The following is a 21049-nucleotide window of genomic DNA, read 5'->3' as shown; positions in this document are numbered from 1 at the left end:
AGGGACGGGAGCGTCATTCCTCGGCTTCTTCTCCCCTTCCCGGCTGCATCTGTGTCTCTTCGAGAGAAACTTTGGTTTGTTCCCTGGAGAGGGCCCAAAAACTCCCAAATTAGCAAACCTGGCAAGCCGGCAGCTCAGAAAATAGTTCATCCTGATTCCATGTTTTTCAGGCTCACAGAAGCCTTTATTAATGAAGTCACAACACCAATATTTACCGTCTGCAGGGAGAGGCACAACACGGGGGATGGATGGGAGTGCGGTGGGGACTCCCGCCCCGCCCCTCACGGGCCTGGCCTAGGAAGATTGGCAGGTTTCCTTGGGTCCTTTCCAGCCCTTTATCTGGATGACAGGGGCGGCTCTGCTGTGATCCTCACGCACCCCCTCCCCCACCAAGTGAGAGAATCTGGAGAGGAACAGTTCTCCCATTCCTCTGCCTCCACCGGTGCCAAAAGGACGCCTCCCCTTCTCCACCTCACCCCACTGGGGTGTACGTGCTCCCCAGAGGTTATCTGCCTGCTTGGCAGGGAGAGAACGCACCTTGAGGTTAGGACGTTGGAGATGTAAGGAGTGTGTTTCCTGGTGGAGGGGGTGGGGAGGGCCATTGGGATGGGAGAAAGCCCTTTGGTTTCTAGCATTGACCGGACCCAAGCGAGATGCTGACAGTCCCGGCAATAGGACCTTCTGCGCTTGGATCCCTGCATGTGCCCCAGGCAGCAGGTCTTCAACATGGACGTCAACATTGATCAAGCCCCCAGCACATTCCAGGAGCCCAGAGAAACATAAGTAAAGGCACAGCACAGGCGAAACCCATGGCTTACTTGGGGACAGGGATGACAGGGGCAAGACTGAAGTAGAGGGCACCAGGAGTGAGGTAGGAGAGGCCAAGGCTGGGAAAGAAGTAGGGGTAGAGCGGGGGGCCTGGGATGGGCATGACACAGTCCTGTGTGCTAGCCACAATGTGGAGGGACCTCCTCTTTGACATCCACACAAACCTCATTATGCCTACCACTCCTTCCCTCCCCTCCCCTCCCCAAGCCCTGGGAGCCATGGGCACTGCTTCCCAATGTAGAAGAAACCTTGGCTGTTTGCCAAGGTGGGCAGCCCTGAAGAACTGGTGGGGAGATGAGTCAGTGGTGAATGTGTTGGATTCGAGGTGCCAGGGGGCCTGGAGGCAGCAGATGTAGGCGGCAGGCTTGGTGGGTCTGCAGCTTGGCAGGGGTCAGCTGGAGGGAGTCCGGGGAGCCAGGAGAAGTTCCAGACATAGATGTGAAGCCCCAGGGCCAGGGCACAGTGAAGATGCAGGAGGCACAGGGACCGGCCCTGATGAGGATAGGGCCGACGAGGCAAGGATAAGACAGGAGGACGGAGGGGCAGGTGACAGTGTCAGAGGCACTGAAATGAAGGCAGGGGTGTGGGAGTCAAGGAGGGAACAGCCAGAAGAGAACGGTGTAAGTAAAGCCGAACAGGTGGCAGCTGAGTTTGGCCCCAGGGGTGCTGGTAATCAGTGATTGGTGATGTCATCAGCACAGACAGAGGGTTGGGGAGCACACAGGAGGTGAAGAAGCGGAAACAGGTCTGGATGTCGTAAGGGCAAGGGTGTTAGGAATACAGGTCTTGCGTTTTAAAGATGAAGGAATTGTGACAGGAGGAAAGGCTAGCGGACGAGCAGAAGGGCAGGTGGACTAAAGAGCTCAGTCGGGTCCTGCCCTGTTGCTCTTTCCCGGCTAAAGACCCTGCATCCTTGGGGACAGGTGGTGGGCTCAGCCTTATGTCCTGTCTCAGAAGCTTTCCTCTGCATGGTGCGGGGGGGTGGGGGGACGGGTGCTCTGGGGACGGATGAGTGTCCCAGCGGGGCCAGAACCTGGGCCTGGGATGGTCAGCTTCTGTGAATAGTGCTCTGCCCCCAGCCCCCAGTACTCCCTTTCACTCCCAGTGTCTCCTCACTTGAAGGAGCCCCCAGCATCTCTCAGTACATGCATCTCTCAGCACGCAGAAGTGGGCATATTCTGCCTCTTCCCGAAGCCACCTGCGCCTGCTTGCCACTGCTCCATAACCTTGGAAAGGCCTGAGCGTAGTTAGCCTCCCTTAAGACACAGGTTGATCTTTCCCCAAGTCTAGCCTCAGTTTCCCTTTCTCTAGAGCTGGAGCTCAGGATCAGGGTAGATCACCATCAGAGGAGAAAAGGTAATGGGTTGAGTCTCCCGGGCCCCGCCCCAGGCTCCCAGGTGCTGTACAGGCTTGCTCTGCCCGTCCCCACTGGTCCCCAGAGCCCGAATCCACCCCCCGGCTCACAGGTTCCGGGGGGTGGAGCTGGATGCCCATGTCATTAAGAGAGAGACTTTTATTATTCCCATAGGGAAGGGAGATACAAGGAAATCACTAAGAACTACAGTGGGTGCCTGGAAAATAAATTAAAACAGAAACGCATCAAAACAAACAGGAGATCAGAGAAGTGGAGAGTGGCTGGGAGGCTGCTGTGGCCGGCGGCCTGCCCAGGCAGGCGGGCTCTCTGAGGAGAAGGTGGAGGAGTCCCAGGCCTCAGCCAGCCCATTTCTTGTCCCTCCGTCAGCAGTGGCCCCAGGCTCCAAGCCCTGCGAGGCCGTGGCTCGAGGCCTCCCCGAAGCCTGGCGGGCGGGGGAGCGGCCAGAGTCCAGCTGGGCCCACCTGGGGGCCCTGGCCAGCAGCGAGCAGCTCTGCTCTTGTGGATCCGTGGCTGCCCACCCTAGTCATTGGAGGTGACGTCGATGTCCTCCCCGTTGGCCTGCTTCGTGGCGATGCGCCACCGGTTGATGTGGTGGGAGCCCTTCTTCTTCTGCTCAGACTCAGGCCCCTCTTCCTCCAGCTTCTGCCGCTTGTACTTTGTCCTCCGGTTCTGGAACCACACCTTCACCTGGGCCAGGGAGGGAGGGGCAGAAGTAAGAAACACCCAGGAGGCTCCCAGAGCAGCTCCTGGGGTCTCAGTGCCCAGGCTGAGCTGGGAGCCAGATGGGGAAACGAAGGCCAGGGTCCTCTCCTCTGGCCAGGTACTGCCTGCTGGATCTGAAAGACTACGCTTCCAGGTGTGAATGAGGTGGGGCGGGGAGAGGGCACAGGGGGCCAAGATGGGGCCATCTTCCAGTCCCTCTCGCAGAGGGCAGGGAGCAATCACGGAGCTGCCGAGCGTCCTGTAGCCACAGCACAGCAGAGGGGAAGAAGCCAGGCTCTGGAGCCCGGCAGGCCTGGGTCCCTACCCGTTTCTAGGAAGACATAATAATCACTCCTTCACGAGGTGGAGGTAAAGAGTGAGTAGGCGAATGTATAAAAAGCCACTGCATGAGTCCTGATGAGCGCCTGTGGCCCTGATGTACCCCCACCCCCAGCCACCCTGTGCTCTTTGCAGCACAATGAGGCAGAGTGGACATGGCTAATAACCAGGAGGTGATGTCCACTCCAAGAGCGGTGCCCAGGACAGCCAGAGTACTCCTAGGGTCACATACCCTGCCACTCAAGGTTCCAACTAACACTAGGTCAACTAACTAGGTCAATCAGCTTCTCCAGAGGACCCTGTGAACAACGTCAGGCGGAATTCCCCCCACCCCACATCAGAGGTTGAGATGGGCAAGTGGATGGCTGCTCCCTCGGGGGGCAGCTACTCACGGTGGTCTGAAACCCACTAATGATGCTTCCTCCTTAGACATAGGGGTATCTGCAGCCCGATTGGGGCCAGTGCTCTAAACTTCTTGCCCCTGAAGCACTGGCCTCTGCAGCCCATCCAAATATAGGAACAGGTTACACAGGAGAAACCGCAGGATACAGAAGTGAGCTCCTCTTAAACAGAGAGGGCCCCCTGCTTCTGTGTCAGGCAGTGAGAGTCCTGACAAGGGGAGGGTTCATAAGCCGAAAGCTGTCCTCTGTGATCGTGGTGGGGGGGGGCCTTGGAGGGACAGGTAAACAATGCTAAGCTCACCTCCTCCAGGAAGCTACCCCAGATTTAGCCGTATCTCTCCTCATCCCTCACTTCTCCCACCTCCCCCAGCATTTGCTCAGTGTCCAGGATACAGCCTTTAACATCCTCTTATGCATGATCAAGGAGGGCTCCCTAACTAGACCTAGTGCTCAAGATGGTGGAGGAAGCCTCACTCAGTCTGTCCGCTCCTCCTGGCCTTGCAGAGCCAGGCCATCACGCGCCCGCCCCCATCCTCAGAGTTGGCGAAAGTGGGCCTGAGCACAGATCCTTTGCTAAGTTCCTTCCCTGTTCTGGGCTTACGCCCCTCATCTGTAGGAAAGATGTTTTTCTGGTGGCTTTGCAGCTCCAGGGCACTTCCTGGGCTTTTGCTCCCAAGGGTCCCTGGGGGAGGTGGCACAGAGATGGCAGAGACATGGATGGTTTCCTGAAAATGAGAGCTCATTTACAAAGCCAGCAGGTGCTGTTGGCTGCCGCTGGGTGACCCCTGGTGTCCCTGCCGGTGGTGAGTGGGAGGTCGTGTGTGTGGAATGATGGTGAGCATATTTGGTTTTGGCAGCAGCAGGGAATGCTGAGGGAAGATCCTGGAACCCTGGGTGGGGACAGGGGCCATCCTCAGAAGACGACCCACTCCAAGAATGGTGGAAAAGCACAGGCTGTAGCTATAAAACAAGGCAGTGTTGGGCCAAAAGCAGGCCTCGTGCCAGGGCACAGGGAGCAGTTTCCTGCCCAAGATGCTCTGCCTTCATGCGTCCCAGGCACGGCCCCCTATCTGCTTCATGGAGCCCACCCAGTCCAAGGCTTCCCCTAACAGCTCCCTCTCCCGAGGGAGACTCTGCCCTTTAATTTTAGAGCACTGGGTGGTGGGCGGGGGCGGAGGTCATGGAGCTAGGGATAGGAAGAAACGAGGCCCCTGGCCTCAGTGGATACAGTAAGGGAGGGAGGAGCTTCTTCCCTGTCTCTAAGGCAGGGGGCAAACCCACCGCCTGCCAGTCTCACCTCAGACAGACAAAGGAAAATGGTAGATGCTCTGGGGGCAAGACTTCTAGATCCCATAACCACCCTTCTGGGGTACAGGGCAGGCTGGGCTCTGGGTGGATCTCAGCTTCTCGCCCCTGACTGCCCTCGCCCCCCATCCGAGAGCCCACTACGCCAGCCAGGAGGTGGGTGAGTGCCGGGGAGGCCTGGATGCAGAGCTGGAATGGCATTATTGAGGGCCCGTGGGGCTCGCCAAGGGCTAAGTGAGCCCTGCCGAGGGATGGGGCAAATGGGGAAACTCTGGGCAACACCAGGACAGCTGGCCCCTTTCTGCATCTTCTCCCTCCCACACACACTCCAAGGCTCCTTTCGGGAAGGAGACTTGTCTGGAGTGGGATGGACCCAGCCTGCTACGCTCACCCCACAACACCGGCCCGAAGGAGGAAAGTCCTCAGTGGTGGAGATCCAGGCACACGGTACACTTTCTGGCAAGAGCCACCTTTCCTGGCCTACCCAAATGAAAGAGCATCCTGAATATTTTCTCCATGAAAACAACCAGGGTCAAGGAGGCAGCTTTCTAGAAACAGGGAGGTAAACTGTCTCCTAAGGCAGACCGGCTATCTTGTGAACAGCCTTAGGCTGAGTGACCAGATGCTGTTTACAAAGACTGTAATAACAGGGGGCTGCTTATGACTTAATAATGTCAGTGAAAAGGGCAGGATACGGTTTGGGCACAGTGTGATCACAACCACGGGAAAACAAAATGTATGCATGGGGAAAAAAGACTAGAAGGAAATGTACTTAACGTGTGGGTGACATTTCTTTCTTCTTTCCACTTTTTGTCTTTTCCTTGATGCATTACTGATAACAATTAAGAGTTATTTTTTTCTTAGAAAAAAGAAAAAGAACTGGGCTCTGAGTGTAGTAGGAGACCAGAATGACATTACCCCGGAATCCAGCGGGGTGATGTAGGGTCACCCCAGAGCCCTCTCCCTGGAGGACAGAGGCCCTAAAAAGGAACCAGGTCATGTGGTGTGCGTCCCGCTCTCAGTGCTAGCTTTACGAAGCTGTATTTATTCTGTACCCGCTTCCCCACCATACCCGCACACTGCCCCGGGCACCATCGGGATGTTGGCTGAAGAAACCCCTCCCCAATCTGTGACTCCTGTGGGTTTGGAGAGAGGTTCCTTGTGGCCTCCCAAGACCATCTCACTGACTGTCTCAGTGCTTCAGAGAAGCCAGATCCTTCCAAGCTTCTCCACGTTTACATGAGTTTCCCTGCCTGGAGTACTCTTGCTTAGCCTTCAAAAGCCTGCTCAGATGTTCCTGGGCTGGGACTGCCCTGCTGCCTGTCTGTGCTTCCCGAGTAACTTTCCCTGTGTCAGCACCAGGGACCCCAGCAGTGCGTTCATTTACTTCTCAAACCTCTCTGTCTCCTTATCAGGCGGTGGGAACCTAGAGAACCAAAGCAGCGTAATAGTGTGGGCTGGCGTCTCCATGGGCATGTGCTGGTCTGTTCAGCAAGCTGGCCACAGGTGAAGTACCTGGCCCTGTGCTCTGGGCAAGAGGTGCCTCAGCCAGACATGGAGAGCCCAAGAAAATCAGTGGTCAAGGGATTGAGGTCTAATCAGAAAAGCAGTTTGGGAAGTGTGATGGCTGGAGAGATGGATTCTTTTTAGGCATAGTTCAGTGGACACTTCTACAACAGGGTCAATTCTTAATTCTAATTCCTAGAAGTGGGTTAACCACTTCTAGGGAGAATCTGGGGGAGGGAGGGAGACTTACTATTGGGAGGCACAGGGGTCAGCATGAGTCAAACAGGATGAGGAAGGTGCTGTGGAGGAATGAATGAATGCATGCGTGCGTTAACAGAGAACCCACTGATGTACGTAACATTAATGAATGAAGGTGTGCATGTATTGATGAGTAAATGAATGGACGAAGGAACTAACACACAAGCAAACTACAGCTCCAGCCAATTATTTCACTTTACTTTTTTTTTTAAAAGATTTTATTTATTTATTTGACAGAGAGAGATTACAAGTAGGCAGAGAGGCAGGCAGAGAGAGAGAGGAGGAAGCAGGCTCCCCGCTGAGCAGAGAGCCCGATGCGTGACTCGATCCCAGACCCTGAGATCATGACCTGAGCCGAAGGCAGCGGCTTAACCCAGGCGCCCTTTCACTTTACTTTTGAGTAACCTGCTATTTGAATGACCCAGATTTGGATCCCTTCATTTCCACTGGTCCCCAACTTTAGCCAATCCCAAATGGAAGACTCTGTGGCTCCTGCCTGCCTATATTCAGGAGAATACTTGTCCACAAGGTGTTCAAACACTCTATCAAAGTAATAGCCTTCTCTGCTGGGGATCTATTTCCTATTATTTGATCATAAGAGCTACTCCTACTCTCAGGGTCAAGCCCAATGCCATGCTAGGCCTACCAAACTGAGGGAGGTACCCTCTGACTCCCCGTCAACCACAGCCCAACTCGTCCTAAGCCTTCCTGCCTCCTCCTCTGCTAGATCATCTGGATGCTTGCCCTCACTCTCAGAAAGACATCACAGAGTCATCTGCCTCCTTAGGACTAGGCCCTAGGGACCTACTCCAGTCTCCCTCACCTCCCCTGCCCTATCCTGCCTCCCACTGGACTCTGGAACTTGAGTGACGCAGAAATTCTTGGAAAAGAACCAAGACCTGGAGAAGAGATGAGTCTGTCTCAGAACCGACAGTGAGCTAGTAACAAATGTCTCTGGACCTTCCCTAGAATTCAAGTCATTTGGATATCTCCTTCTCAACCATCATCTCAAAAGCAGAGTTTTTCAGGGACATCTGGGTGGCTCAGTGGGTTAAAGCCTCTGCCTTTGGCTCAGGTCATAATCCCAGGGTCCTGGGATCGAGCCCCGCATCGGGCTCTCTGCTCAGCAGGGAGCCTACTTCCCTCTCTACCTGCCTCTCTGCCTACTTGTGATCTCTGTCTGTCAAATAAAATTAAAACAAACAAACAAACATTTAAAAGCAGAGTTTTTCAGAGCAGGAATAGACCCCAAGAAGTCTCCTTACCAATGCCCCAGAGGGAAAAACCCACAGGCAGGTAATCAGACACTCTTTCCTTCTGAGACCTCTCCACCTGTTCTTGGGCCCCAGGATGGTAGCCAGACTTGACACCTCCTGCTGCATCTTAATCCACCCACGTCAAACCCTCCCCTTCCTTCCCACCAATGTAGAACCCTGTGCATCCCTCCAAGCTTTCTGGGCCTGAGGTCTTCTGGGAACCTTCCACCCCTGCAGGTCTCCCCTCAATTCCCTCAGCCCACAGCTGTGACTTCAAGGAGACTCTAGTCACTCCTTGTGCATATTCTGCCAGCATGCACACTTTACAATTCCCCCCCATCACAAATCTCCAAGGCCGAGGACTCCATTTCTGCACCCCTTTGTCACAGCTCAACTGAGCTCAAAGCCAGAGAAGGTGAAGAAACACCTGATGAACACTTCAGAGCAGGAGGGGCAGCTGGAAACACTGACCAGCTGATCAGCCTGGACTCCTTCCCCATACACCTAACATGCCACCCCCACGCGTGCACATAAGCACCCGAGCCGCCTTCCATGCCACATATATGTGATATCACCTGACTTTGGGCATCAATCACACTGCCTGCATGTGCCCCACACTGTAGCACATACATGTTACACACACCCATTACAACACACACACATTCACTTCCACTCACAGCTCTGATCTGACCCCAATCCGGGTCTGCCCCACCAGGACTGAAGCTTAGGACATCACCCCATCATCCGGATCAGACTCCAAAGCAGCGCCACAGCAGTGAGGAGCAAGTGATCAGAGCCAGAAAGGAGAACCAGCCCTCTCCCAGGACCACTGCCTCCATGCTCTGGATTGACCCGTGGCATTCCCCGCATAGATACCCAACACTCCACCAAACATACAAACCTGCCCCGACAAAGAAGTTCAGCTTACCCACCTCCCAACACTCCATACTAAAGCTTTGAGCATACAGAGACCCCTGAGCCCTAAATTAAGACCCACACACTGATATTCTTAATCCTACCAGGAGTTTTACCCAGTGGATAAAACTAGAACATCTAAAATAAAGTGCAAGGGAAGAATAGAAAACAGAGACACAGGGAGGTGTCAGTGACTACAGAAAGCAAGGGAAATGACTGATAAAGTTAACACATGGAGATGTGTACAATCCACAGAAATTTGCCTCTTTATTCCACACATGTTTATGGAGCATCGACTCCTTGCTCGTCACTGAGCAGGACCCTATAGGGTATAGAGAGAAGCAGGAAGGCTTGACCCTTGGCTCCCAAAGCTGGCCTGTTGTTCATCAGAATCACCCAGAGAGCTGTTTTAAAACATTTCCTGGATCCTATCCTGGAACTTCTAAGAGAATCTCCTGAATGGGGCCCGGAAATCTGTATGTTGAGATTTCCTTGCGAGATGGAACTAGCCAGTCTACAGAGTGACATTTGGACGCGGTAGATCATTTTGCAGCAGCACAGTCCTATGCGTATTATGATATACCGGAGAGGTACTGTGAGCTCTGAGAACTTGGAGGAGCACGATACAGAAATACAGAGGAGAATATAGATGAGACAGAAACTCAGGGCTGGAAAGAACCATGGAGTTCATTTCATTAAATGTTACAGATACAGCAACTGAGGCCCAGAAAGAAGACAAAGACAGAGCTGACGACACGATAGGTAAGCAAATACCCTGTCAGTAGCTAACTAGATCTGTACAGAGGGAAGCTTGAGAAGGAGGGTAGGTACACAGAAGATAAAACAGAATAGATGATAAGGAAATAATCAACCATTGGGTGAGAGCTAGTGTTAGTTAGGAGGAAGAAGAATATAATTAACAGAAAATAGGAAGTATAAATTAACCAGCTTTGGAGAGGCATTTTAAGGAGCTCAGACAGAGAAGTATGTGGCTAGATAGAAAACAGCTATCTGTACAGGACGGATTGGAGAGCTCCTAGAGACAAATGTAGTTAATGTAGTTACTGACAGTAGAAATAGATGGCAGGGGACTGACGGCAGAGATGGATGTTTGACAAATAGCCAATAGTTGGAAATGACAGGTAGGCTTGCCCAGTATATACTGAAAGATGGATAATTAATTAGGTAGCCTAAGTCCAAATGATAAGTTTCAAGAGGGACAGAAAGACAGGTATGATGGTGAAGGAGACCAGATATGGCAGAAGAAACACCAGACTAATTCAGGAAGCCCAGTCTAGGGGCTTACTGTAACACTAACCAACTTGATATATATACTACTTTACACAGAGGGAAGGGAGGGACTGGGGATAAGAATTCATATCCAACTTTTGTAGCAACATGGATGGGACTGGAAGAGATTATGCTGAGTGAAATAAGTCAAGCAGAGAGAGTCAATTATCATATGGTTTCACTCATTTGTGGAGCATAACCAATAGCATGGAGGACAAGGGGCGTTAGAGAGGAGTAGGGAATTTGGGTAAATTGGAAGGGGAGGTGAACCATGAGAGACTATGGACTCTGAAAAACAGTCTGAGGGGTTTGAAGTGGCGGGGGGGTGGGAGGTTGGGGGTACCAGGTGGTGGGTATTATAGAGGGCACAGCTTGCATGGAGCACTGGGTGTGGTGAAAAAATAATGAATACTGTTTTTCTGAAAATAAATAAATTGGGGAAAAAAAAGAATTCATATTATTTGAATTCCTATTACATGCCTTTAATCCTCAAAGAATCTATTTTCCAGATGAGAAAATTAGAGCTCAGAGAGGTTGAGTAACTTATACAAGGTCACACAGTCAATTAGCAAGGAGGCAGATAATAAAATCCAATCTGTCCTCCTAGGGAGCTCTGCCCACCCCATCTCTCTATCTCAGTCCTCACCTGAAAAGAGAAGACTTTACAGGATGGTTTCTCAGGCTCAAGCCTCCCGTAGTTCTACTGCGGTTTTTTGTTTTTTTTTTTTTTGTTCCATATGCTAAAACCAGCTCATCTATAGATAGAACGAGATTAGACATGAGTTTTGATAGTTAAGCTGGATATACTATATTATTCTACCCAGTTTTGTTTTAAATGTGTTTGAAACATAACAAAAATGAAGGAAACAATCATTACATTTACTAACTGGCATTGTGGGGAGCAAACAGGCAGCTAGATTCAGTTTGAAAGAAAGTTAATTAAAAATGCCCTCACTGAGCTAAAAAATTAAAAGTTTAAAAACAATGACATTATTTCAACAAGTGTTAATCTGTGGGTGGGAGGATTATAAACTGTTTTGTTTTCTTACACTTCTGCAATTAAAATTTAATAACTAATACTTTTTAAATGATGTTAACTATAAACACCATTCTTAAATTGGCACCTTGTTTTAGACAACTTTAAAACACTGTTTGCCAGGAGGGAACGGGGGTATTATTTTATTAACTTCTTTTTTTAGCTTATATTTCTTCTAAACATTTAAAAAATTAACTTGGCTGTTTTGTAAGCTTTAGCTCTGCAGTTAGAACCGCCCAACCAGCAAATCTGAAAAAGCACGGGCCCTGTGGTAGAGGAGAGAGTAATGTGTGATTAAATGGAGCATCAGACAGATAAGACGTCTTGACAATAGAAACCAAAATAGAATGTGAGGACCAGCCAGTGATGTCTGCTAGGGGACTGGGGAGGCACTTAGGATCTGGATTCCCCACTGGGCCCCCTTCCTATTTTCACTACTCCCTGGGAGACTCCAGGCTGTCCCCTGCCCCCCAAGACACCTACTCAGGGCACTAGGGTGGAAGATAGTAGGGGCCAGACCATCAAAAATGGGGAGAGGATGATAAAAAGCCCGAGGGCCCCCCCCCCCAGGGCAAGCAAGCCGCATTCTCTCATTTGCACATCTGGGAGCTTTGAGGGATGGGAGTACCATCTCCCAAGGCCCATCCAGACACTGAAATCAGCCTCCAGGGCAGCAGCCAGCCCCTACAGTTATATCAGACTCCCAGGGACCAAGAGCTCAGGCGGTCCTTCCACACAGCATTTATTTAAGGCAAAGTCTTCACTTACAATAAACCCAAATCTGCCTCCATAGGACTCTAATCTAGTTCTTTAATTTTTTCTTTTCTTAATTATCAGTTACAAAAATACTCCGTGGTTACCCTAATTTCACCCAGTTCAAAACCTCTCCAACGCCACCGGAGTGTTCCCTCCCCAACTCAAGAGCCCTCCAAGTGTTTGAACGCAGTCCCTGAGTCCCCGAATCTACTTTTCCACCATTCCCACTTTCTTCCCATGTCTGCGCGCCCCAAACACCAGTTTCCAGAGCCCTAGCAGCCTGCCTGCGCAGAGATCAGCGCCCCCCTCCGACCCCAAGCAGGGCTGGCCCCTTCCTGGCTGATTCCTCGGCTTTTGATGTTTATAGCCTGAAGACACGTGGGCTTTCTCCCCACACCACAGCCGCTGGTGGGCAGCCCAGGCCTCCGCCAACTCGGCCCATGAACAGCAGCAAAGCCGGTGCGGGCGGGGTGGGGGGTGGTGGTGGGAAAGGGCCGGGCCTCCCACAAAACCGTGAGCACCCCAGAGGAGAGGCGGGAGAAGAGCCGCAGTAACCACAGGGCTGAAACGGCTCCAGGGGACACTGGGACAGCTCGGGAGTGACTGCGGCGTGGCCCTGCCTCCTCCTCAGAACCCGGCGCCTCCTGTGGGCTTTGAGAGCAGGCTGGGTTGTGGTTTGAGTCCAGAGTCCTGGTGGGTCCTTAGAGCTTGACAGAGGTCCTGCGGCCTCGGCAAGGCTAACCGCAGCGGGAGGGAAGGGGCTCTAGAGATAGGTTTTGCCGGAGGGCCGCGGGGGGGGGGGGGGTGTAGGGATCGCTTTTGGACCTCAGTGGCACCGAGCTCCGGGGAAGGCGGGGGGCGTGAGCCCCGGGCCCCAGCTGCACCTGCCCGCCCCCACCTGCACCTGGGCCCGCGGACTGAGCACGGGCAGGCGGGGTAGTGATTACCTGCGTCTCCGAGAGGCTGAGGCTGCCGGCCAGCTGCTTCCGCTCGGCGCCCACCACGTAGTGGTTCTTCTCGAAGGCGCGCTCCAGCCGCAGGAGCTGCGAGGGCGAAAAGGCCGTGCGGATCCGCTTGGGCTTGCGCGCGAAGGGGCCGTGCAGAAGCAGCCCGTCCTGGGGCACGTCGCTCGCTGCGGCCGCGCCGCCGACGGCAACACAGCAGGTACAGACAGAGAGAAGGGGCGCCGTGAGCCGCAGCCCGGCCGCCGGGCTGCCCTCGGGAGCCGGCCGAGCCCGGCCCTCTGGCCCCACTCGCAAACGCCCTTGGCGCTCCGTTGCCCTTTCCAATCCTTGGCTCCCGCCCCCACTTTTCCCCTTTCCCTTGTGCCGCCCCTTCCTTAAGTCCACTCCTCTCTCCTCCCCCATACTTTCTGAGGGTTCGAGAAGCTACCCCGTCGGTCGACCGAGGCCTGGAGGAGCAGAGCAGCGGATCACTAGATGGGCCAGGAGGAAGGCCCAGGCCTAGCGAGGCGCCTGGAGCAGCGGAAGAGGCCGGGGTGGGAAAAATCCCTTAGCTCCCTTTGTCCCCTGGCCCTGCTACACGAGGAGGGACAGGGCTGAGAGTCACGAAGGTGATATGGGGAACAGTGAGGCTGCTCCCCACCCTTATGCCAAAGACATTTTCAGGAACTAGAAGGGACCCAAGGCACTCTCTTTTCACACCTGTTTAAACCACCCTTGCAGCTAAATGCTCAGGCCACTAGCCCTCTGAAAATTCCTGCCAACAGGCCCAGGCTCTACCTTGCAAGTGGTAGAAATAGGCCAGCGGCTAGGTCAATGTCCAGGCAACACCTAAAGGTCTAAGGTCAGGCTTCTGCCTCCCCCTTCCCCTCATCTCTCCTTCAGGCCTTCAGGTAAAGCTCACTGCCCCCAGGAGATCCTAATGCTCTCCGGTGGGAAAAGGCCTTGCTTCATCCCTGAATAGTCCCGTGCTGAAGAAACACGTGTATAAATATCTAGATGTCATCTTTCTCTCTAATATATATAGATATAGATATATTGGTTTCTGCATGGGCGTGTGTAAATATATGCTCCAGCCTCCCTACTGTCTTTTTCTCCCATCTACCATACAGGATTTTCAAAGAGTGTATTTGTCCCTTGGCAAGTGTTGGCCATCATGGGAACTCAGCTCCTACCAGCAGGAGGAGGGGCTGACCCTGGGTGGGATAAGGCCCCCCAGGGTGGTGAGGTCAGGAAGTACAAAAGCCAAAATGAGCCTCCACCTACCACCCCACATTCAGTAAACCCCCCACCAGGTCTTCGTGCAATTTCTGGCTTGGTTGCACATACTCTCAGACTTGAAAAAGGCCCTGACATCACCCGTGGGTCCTCATGCAGGGGCAAATATCAGTACCCTCAAGCCACTGACATTGAAGAGCCTGAGATGGAATGTTTTCACACGTTTAGCCGTTGAGATTGACTGAACCAATGAATTTCTCCAGCAATGGCCCACTGGTTTTACCCATTTTGACCTGTTGTTTTGTTTAAGGCAATTGTTTGTGTCTCAGCTGAGATTTTCCATTTCTGGAAATACCTCTGTAAGGGAAGTAAGGGCACATCATGGACATGCTATTGCTAAAACTCTCCAGGTAACTGTTCATGTCCCTCTGCTGGTGGAAACTGACTGGCGTTACTTTCTCCAACTCCTTGGGCTTTGGACGCTTACACAGCTGACTTTTATTGCTGGGTTCCCCCCCACCTCCCGTTCTGAACAAGGTTGCCAGAGGGGAAATGCAGTCCCCTGACAATCACTTTCCCGTTTCAAGTGGCTGAATCTGTGCAGCTACAAAAGGGAGTGGCATAACACCTTGGGGAGATGGAGGGGGACGCTCTGCCCAGTGGGCCCTTCAAGGTGGAGGCAGGCCCAGGGCTGTTAGGCCTGAATGAAGGAAGTTTAACTGGTGGTGGTGGAGGGGATAGATGATCAAGGGAAGTGGTCTGGCAGAGAGGAGTAAGAAGGAATGGAAGGAGGAGCCTGATCCAAGTAGGAATAAGAATTAAAGTCTTAAGTGGGTACCAGTGTGATAGGCCAGAGAAAGGTGGAAGAGGCGGGTAGGAAGCAAACCCTTCTTGCTGATGTTAAACTGCTTCAGCACATGGTGTGGTTCTGAGCCTGGGTGGAGTCCCAACAGTAGTTTTGCCTCTGGACAAATAAGCTGGGCAGGGAGAAGGCCTCGCTCATCCCAGAGTTCCAGTGTTGGCCTCAGCAGCTCAATCGGCCCAGGCTTGTCAAAAGAGAGGTGGCAGCCTGGAGAGACCCTATAGATGGGAGTGAATGGGGTGCAGGGGTGTCAGGGACAATCTGTGGCTGGGAGAGCAGGACTGCAGTCTGCCTCAGTGTGTATGGTTTGATGGCTGTTTTGTAATTCTGGGGGTATGTGTTGGTCCCTTGCATGGTGGACTTCTCTGTGTTTGTCTTCATAAACCCAAAGTGGAGGATGGAAGCAATAAGCTTACTCTGTCCTTGTGACATACACACATCCCTTTGCCTCAAGTCTGGCTATTTTAGGAAAAGCTAGGCTTGGTTTACTGTCATGCACTGTTGGGGCAGATAGACTGTGTCCTTCAGGCAGAAACACAGGGGTCCATCTGACCCAGCCACGAAGAAGCAAGGGGCAGGAAAATGACTCAGTATACTGAAAGGTGATGACAGACTGGATTTCAAAAGAAGCAAGGTTTTTTTTCCTGAAAGAGAGAGGGGGTTTAGAGCAAAACTAACTATCCCGACAAACTGATCAAATAGCTCTATGTTTCTGTAAGGATAGAGTGATGCTTTAGGTGCCTAAGTTCCTGGGCCCCTCTCGTTATGGGTCTTAACAGTTCCTACCGCAGCTTCAGTTTTCCTTAACTGGACCGCAAGAGCAGAACAAGCTTGGGGCTGGGGCCAGTGTGGCCCGTTTCCCTGCAGTAGTTCTCACCTCTGGCAGTGGGCAGTCAGTTTCAGACAAGGAGAGGTGGAGAAGGGGAAGGAGTATGACTTCAGCTTCCCTGGAGCCAGGAGGAACTGAACCCCACCCCATTTTTCTCCGGCCTCTAAATGCAGGGAAGGCAGGGACTGGCAGGAGAGACTCCCAGGACTGAGGTGGCCGGACGTGGGAACTAAAGGATCCGAAGTGCCCGCGCTGGCCGCTGAACTCTCTTCTGGAGAGGCCGCGGCCGGCCAGGAGCTCTGGGCCGGCCGGCTGGGCGGAGGAGCCTGGGGCGACGAGTGGGAGAGGCCGGCCAAGCTGCGGAGATAACCTCATTCCCCCTCCTCCAGCCGAAACAAAGGCGCCCTTTGAAGCACCGGCCCATTACCGACGCGGATCCCTGAGGGTTGGGGCTTCCCAGGCTCCCTCCAGACGCCGTCCCCGGCCTGGAAAGTTCCTGCGTCCGGGAAATGGCACCGAAGTGCGGCCAATTCCCGGTTTCCGCCGGCTCCTCCCCTTCAGGCCTCGAAGGCTACGGGCTTCAGGATCCCGCCGCCTGATCCAGACCATCCCCCGTGGGCTCTTCCTCTTCCACCGCCTCGCTCCGCCGAGAAGCCGCTTCCCCGAGCGCTGGCCCGCGCTGCGCACGGAGCGCAGACATGTTCCTTTTCGTTCGTGTAGGGTTTCGTTTCTTGCATTAAAACGGGGCTGAAATGAGCATCGCAGAGACCCGGTTCTCTAGAAAACGCGGCGCCGGAGGGCCTGGGACGGCTCGGCCCGCAGCCCCGAGGCCCAGCTGGGACCGCCAGGCTCACAGCTGCCGGGCCGCGCATCGAGCCGCGGCGACGAAGATCCGACCCAAAGCCGAAACGTCTCAAGGTCGGCAAAGTCCTTCCGCGTCCAACGGATTTCCGAGTTCAAAAATGCGGCCACACATGGCTCCATCTCCGCGTCCAGAAACGGTTCTTAAGAGAAAATTTCAACCGTTTTTGCAACTCAACAACGTGCCCGCCGGGACTGATGGCTCAGGGAGCCGCGGCAATTTCTGAGGTTTTTCGGAGAATTCATGTGGGCTCGATTGGCTGGGAATGCTCAGAGCCGGAGCTGGATCTGTCGCGAGCTGTCCCCGGCCCTCGGCGCCCCCGTGCCCGCAGGGACGAGGCCAGAGGCGGGAAAAGCATCTAGGAGGACGTGGGGCGCCGGGTCCGAAGCCGAGGGCTCGGCGGGGGAGGCCTTCCCCGGATGATCAGAGACCCCAGGGCTTAGGACCGGCTCTGCCCTCTCCTCAGAGCCCCTGTCCTTGCACCAGCCTCCTAACCACGGGTCCTTCTACTGCCCCGGCCCGACGGTTCAAAAATAGCCGCGACTCTCAGATCAGCCCATGGGTGGCAGGTTTTGAGACCCAGGCTGGGCTGGGCCCAAGGAGCACCGAGATGGTTTACTCAGTTTTGAATAAAACTTCAATCATTTATAGCAATAAACAATCATTGTAATTGACAGATTTCATGCCCAAAACGGCTGACACCATAGGCTCCCTCCCCCACCGCATGATTTAGGCAAATCTTTGAAATCTGAGGGGAAACAAGTCTGCCCACAAAAATTCTTGTTCAAGTAATTACAACCTTTTATATTGTTGGGATCTGCTGGGTCAATATCTACTTGTCAGATGGGACTAAGCAAATTGACAAATTGGACCAGGAAAGCAGCTTCCCATGAAACAGTTCAGCAGCTATAGCCAAAGCTTCAAAAAAGATCATTTTTCTTCTGTTATCTAGATAATGGTACCAAGCATCTGGTTTACTTTGACTGTGTAGACCGCGGTTTATCCTCAGATTAGGTTGGCAGGCGAATCTCTAGCCATATCCTTTTCATTGGTTTCACTAAAAGCCGGGTTACCTAGCTCTGAGTCATGGAACCTCAAAAGGCTGAGGTCCAGTCCGGTCTACACTAACAAAATTAAACTGGAAGCTAAGCAATTACTGTACAAATTAGGTCATTCTTTAAAAAGAAAAACAGGCAAGAAAAGAGAAACAAACTTTAACAAATACCAGGAAGAAAACGAACTCCAACAAATGCAACTCTTTCCTTCGGGAAAGTCAGATAATGGCAACGTGTGTGTGTGTGTGTGTGTGTGTGTGGTGTGCGCTCATCTGCGCGCGAGTTTGTAAGGCTAGTGGGGGATCTTCATTAGCAAACCCGTTGCCCTGTGAAGACGTGGGAGCTCGGCTAGCCTGCGACCTTAAAAGCCCCCGCCCTCCTACTTGGGAGGACTGCCGTGGGTCCCGCAGCCGCCGGGTGGACTCCCAGAATCGGCGCATGGCGAAGGAAGCCGGTTGCTACTGCAACCCTTCCCGACCCTGGGTCCGAGAGGCACTTGTGACTCGACAAAGTCGGGTCGAGGTTGTTGAGAAACACCCCAAGGCGGTGGAGAACTCCTCACCGAACATTAACTCTCCAGTGTCTCCTCCCCGCTGCCCCTTCTCTCCGCAGACCCGGGGCACGCGCGTGGACTTTGCCCCGCTGGGACGCGCCAGCGAGGGCGGATATCTGGGAATTGGTGGTGGATGTGAGAGGGAAGTAGGGTCCCAGGTCCAGCCCGCGCAGAGGGAGGGGGCGGCGGGCGCTGCAGTCGCTGCGCTCTCTGGACTGGGACTGGCTCAGCACCGAGAGATTCTGGCAGGCCGCGGGGAGGATCAGGAGAAGCTCCAGGGATGCGCCCAGGTCTGGCGTCCGAACCTGAACCGTTTTCTGGGCAAGCCTGGAGGTCCCAACCTGGCTCTCTGGGAGGGAACTCAACGCCGCGGAAGCGCGAACGGATCCGGCGCGGCTCTTCCCGGTTTGGGAATCGGCCTCTGCGGCCCCCACAGCCTTGTTTCAACAACTTCTGAACAGCCCCGCACGCCCCCGAGCCTCCCCCGCGCCACCGCAGCGCCAGCGCTGGCCGGCCGCCTAAGCGGGCACAGCATGGGCACTCACCCTGGAAGCGGTGGCCGAAGAAGCGGTTCCGCAGGACCCAGGGGTAGAAGTGCAGAGGGTCCCGGTGCTGGGCGCCGAAGAAGGAGTGCGGGGGCTGCAGCGGGGAGGCGCCCAGCTGGTGCGCCGGGTGCACGGTCAGCGCGGGGTGGTTCATGGCCTCGGGGAACACGAGCTCGGGCCCACCGTACAGCGAGCGACCGGCGCCCGCGGCGGCGGCGGCGGCGGCGGCGGCGGGGAAGCCGCTCACGAAGGCCGCCTCGGCCGCGCCGGGGTGAGGGTAATTGAGCGCCGTGGGCCGGAGTGGCTCCTCCGAGGCGGCCGCCGCCAGGGGATGGGAGCCGGCGCCCCCGCCGCCAGTGCCCCCGCCGGTGCCGCCGTCCTTGGCTACCAAGGACTCGATGGTAAAGCCACGCTTGGCTGTGGGCTGGAACATGGTCGCGGTCGCCAGAGCCGAGCGAGGCAGCCGGGCTCTGGGGAGCGCTCCGCGTCCTGGCGCCGCCGCCGTGCGGGGTGTGCACCCAGCCAGGCACATGCACACACACCAGCACCCCTCACCTCCCCCGCCCGCCCGCCCGCGCTCAGACCCTGCCGGCGAGCCAGGCGCGGAGAGGCGAGGGGCGTGAGAGCGAGCGAACGCGGAGTCGGGCCACGGCGCGCAGCTAGGCGCGCCGGCCTCTGGGGCCGAGCGGGCAGCTCCCGGCGCGGGCACTGGCGCGGGTTCCGTGCGATGCTGCGAGCTGCCTCTACGGCCTGGGGGCTGAGCCCGGCCCCCTCCCTCCTGAGTCCAGCCAGGACAGACCCCCGCCCCTGGTCCTCCCAGCACTGCCCAGCTCAGCTTCGGCCGCTGTACTGCGAGGCGCGAGTTAGCCGGCACCTGCCCCGCGCTCGCCCATTGGCCGCCGCTCACCTGCCCCAAGGTGGGGGGCGGGGCGGGGCGGGGCGAGGGACGGCGGGTGGGGAAGGAGCCAGCAGTCGGAGGCAAAAAGCGGACTGGAGCCTCTGCCGGGCTGTCTAGGCCTCCCCCCAGCCCCAATCCGCCCCTCGCCACGGGCTTCTCTTCGCGTCTCTGCCCTTTTAGCTGAGTCTGGCGATCGTCCCAACCGTCTCAGCCCACGCGGGAGCCCAAGAAGGCGTCCGAGGGGCCTGGGGCTTCGGAGAAACTCCATCCCCACTTCCCGATGTGTAACTCAGTTGAACCCTCTCCAATTCATCCTGGGATGTCGTTTCAGTTCTCAGGCAACTTGGATCCGAGCGGTTGGAGGGAGGGTGGTTTTTTTTTTTTTTTTTTTTTTTGCCCGATAAATACATTCTCTGCTAACCAGGTCACTGCTCCCCGGGTCTCGGGGACCCTCCCGCTCACCCACCGTCTTTCTCCTGGGCCGCGTTCTGAAAGCCGAGGCCTTGCTCGTGAGGCTTCGCGTTTTCTGAGGGTTGCGGGGGACAGCTCCAGAAAGGGGGACGCCCAATTCTTTTCACAAGGGGCCAGGCCGGGGACAGCGTGAGAGGAGCTGCTGGAGTGGTCACTTTGCAGACCTCAAGCCGCAAATCTGGGTTCGGAAGCACCTCCTTGGCCCAACCACGGCGGCCGCACTCTGCTCGCACCAGGACGGCGGGCCTCAGCACAGGGCGGTCTGCTGCTTTCCTCGCCTTCTCTGGTCGTGGGGCTCAGGTGCAGGCGGGCCGGGCCAGGCCCGAGCCTCGGGCCTTAACCTGGAGCTGGCCGAGCAAGTCGACCCTCTCTCCAAGAATACACACCAGCCATCCCCGGAACGCAGCGACCTCCTGGCCTCCCCTGACCCTCACCTTCCACCTGCGACCGCGGAGCCGCGGAACGACTCTGCTCCGTCAGGTTTCCATTTCTTGCAATAATTTCCTGGGGGTGAGTGGGAGAGGAGAACCAGTACTCCGCAAACTTTTTCACCCGGGCCTTCCAGGCCGCAGTAAACACCTCCCCGAGGCCTAGAAGGGCGCCGGGCTGTGGTGGGGAGGCTGCGACCCGGACCCTGCCAACGCACTGCGAGGAGGGGACCGCAGCGCGCTCAGCTTCCTCGCCGCAGCCGGGGTCAGTGAAGACGGCGCGGCCGCGGCCGGGTGCGCAGACCTGGTTCGGGCCTGCCGGCGCCCCGAGGCCAGGGGTTCCGCGTGCCGCGTGACTCTGCAGGGACTCCAGGCCGGGTCTTGGGAGTGGCCCGCCTG

At 55.3% G+C, this 21049-nt stretch overlaps 1 protein-coding gene across 2 annotated transcripts; it reads right to left on the bottom strand.

The window, feature by feature from the left end:
• Positions 1–2326: 2326 nt before the first annotated feature.
• EMX1 (empty spiracles homeobox 1) lies at positions 2327–19385 on the bottom strand. 2 transcript variants are annotated; one of them, XM_044261371.1, is made up of 3 exons: positions 18854–19385; positions 12915–13099; positions 2327–2890 (listed from the first exon to the last, which is right to left on the bottom strand). In XM_044261371.1, the coding sequence occupies exons 1-3, from the start codon at positions 19383–19385 to the stop codon at positions 2723–2725; spliced, it is 885 nt and encodes a 294-aa protein (XP_044117306.1). In that variant the 3' UTR covers positions 2327–2722. The 2 variants fall into 2 exon arrangements, with proteins under 2 accessions (XP_044117306.1, XP_044117307.1); XM_044261372.1 differs by having other exon boundaries at positions 12915–13095; positions 18850–19286.
• Between the last annotated feature and the right edge of the window lie 1664 nt (positions 19386–21049).

Source organism: Neovison vison, chromosome 8 (genome assembly GCF_020171115.1).
Source record: "Neovison vison isolate M4711 chromosome 8, ASM_NN_V1, whole genome shotgun sequence".
Classification (NCBI taxonomy): Eukaryota; Metazoa; Chordata; class Mammalia; order Carnivora; family Mustelidae; genus Neogale; species Neogale vison.
Note: the sequence above shows the minus strand (reverse complement) of the source record. Positions and strands in the feature narration are given on the sequence as shown.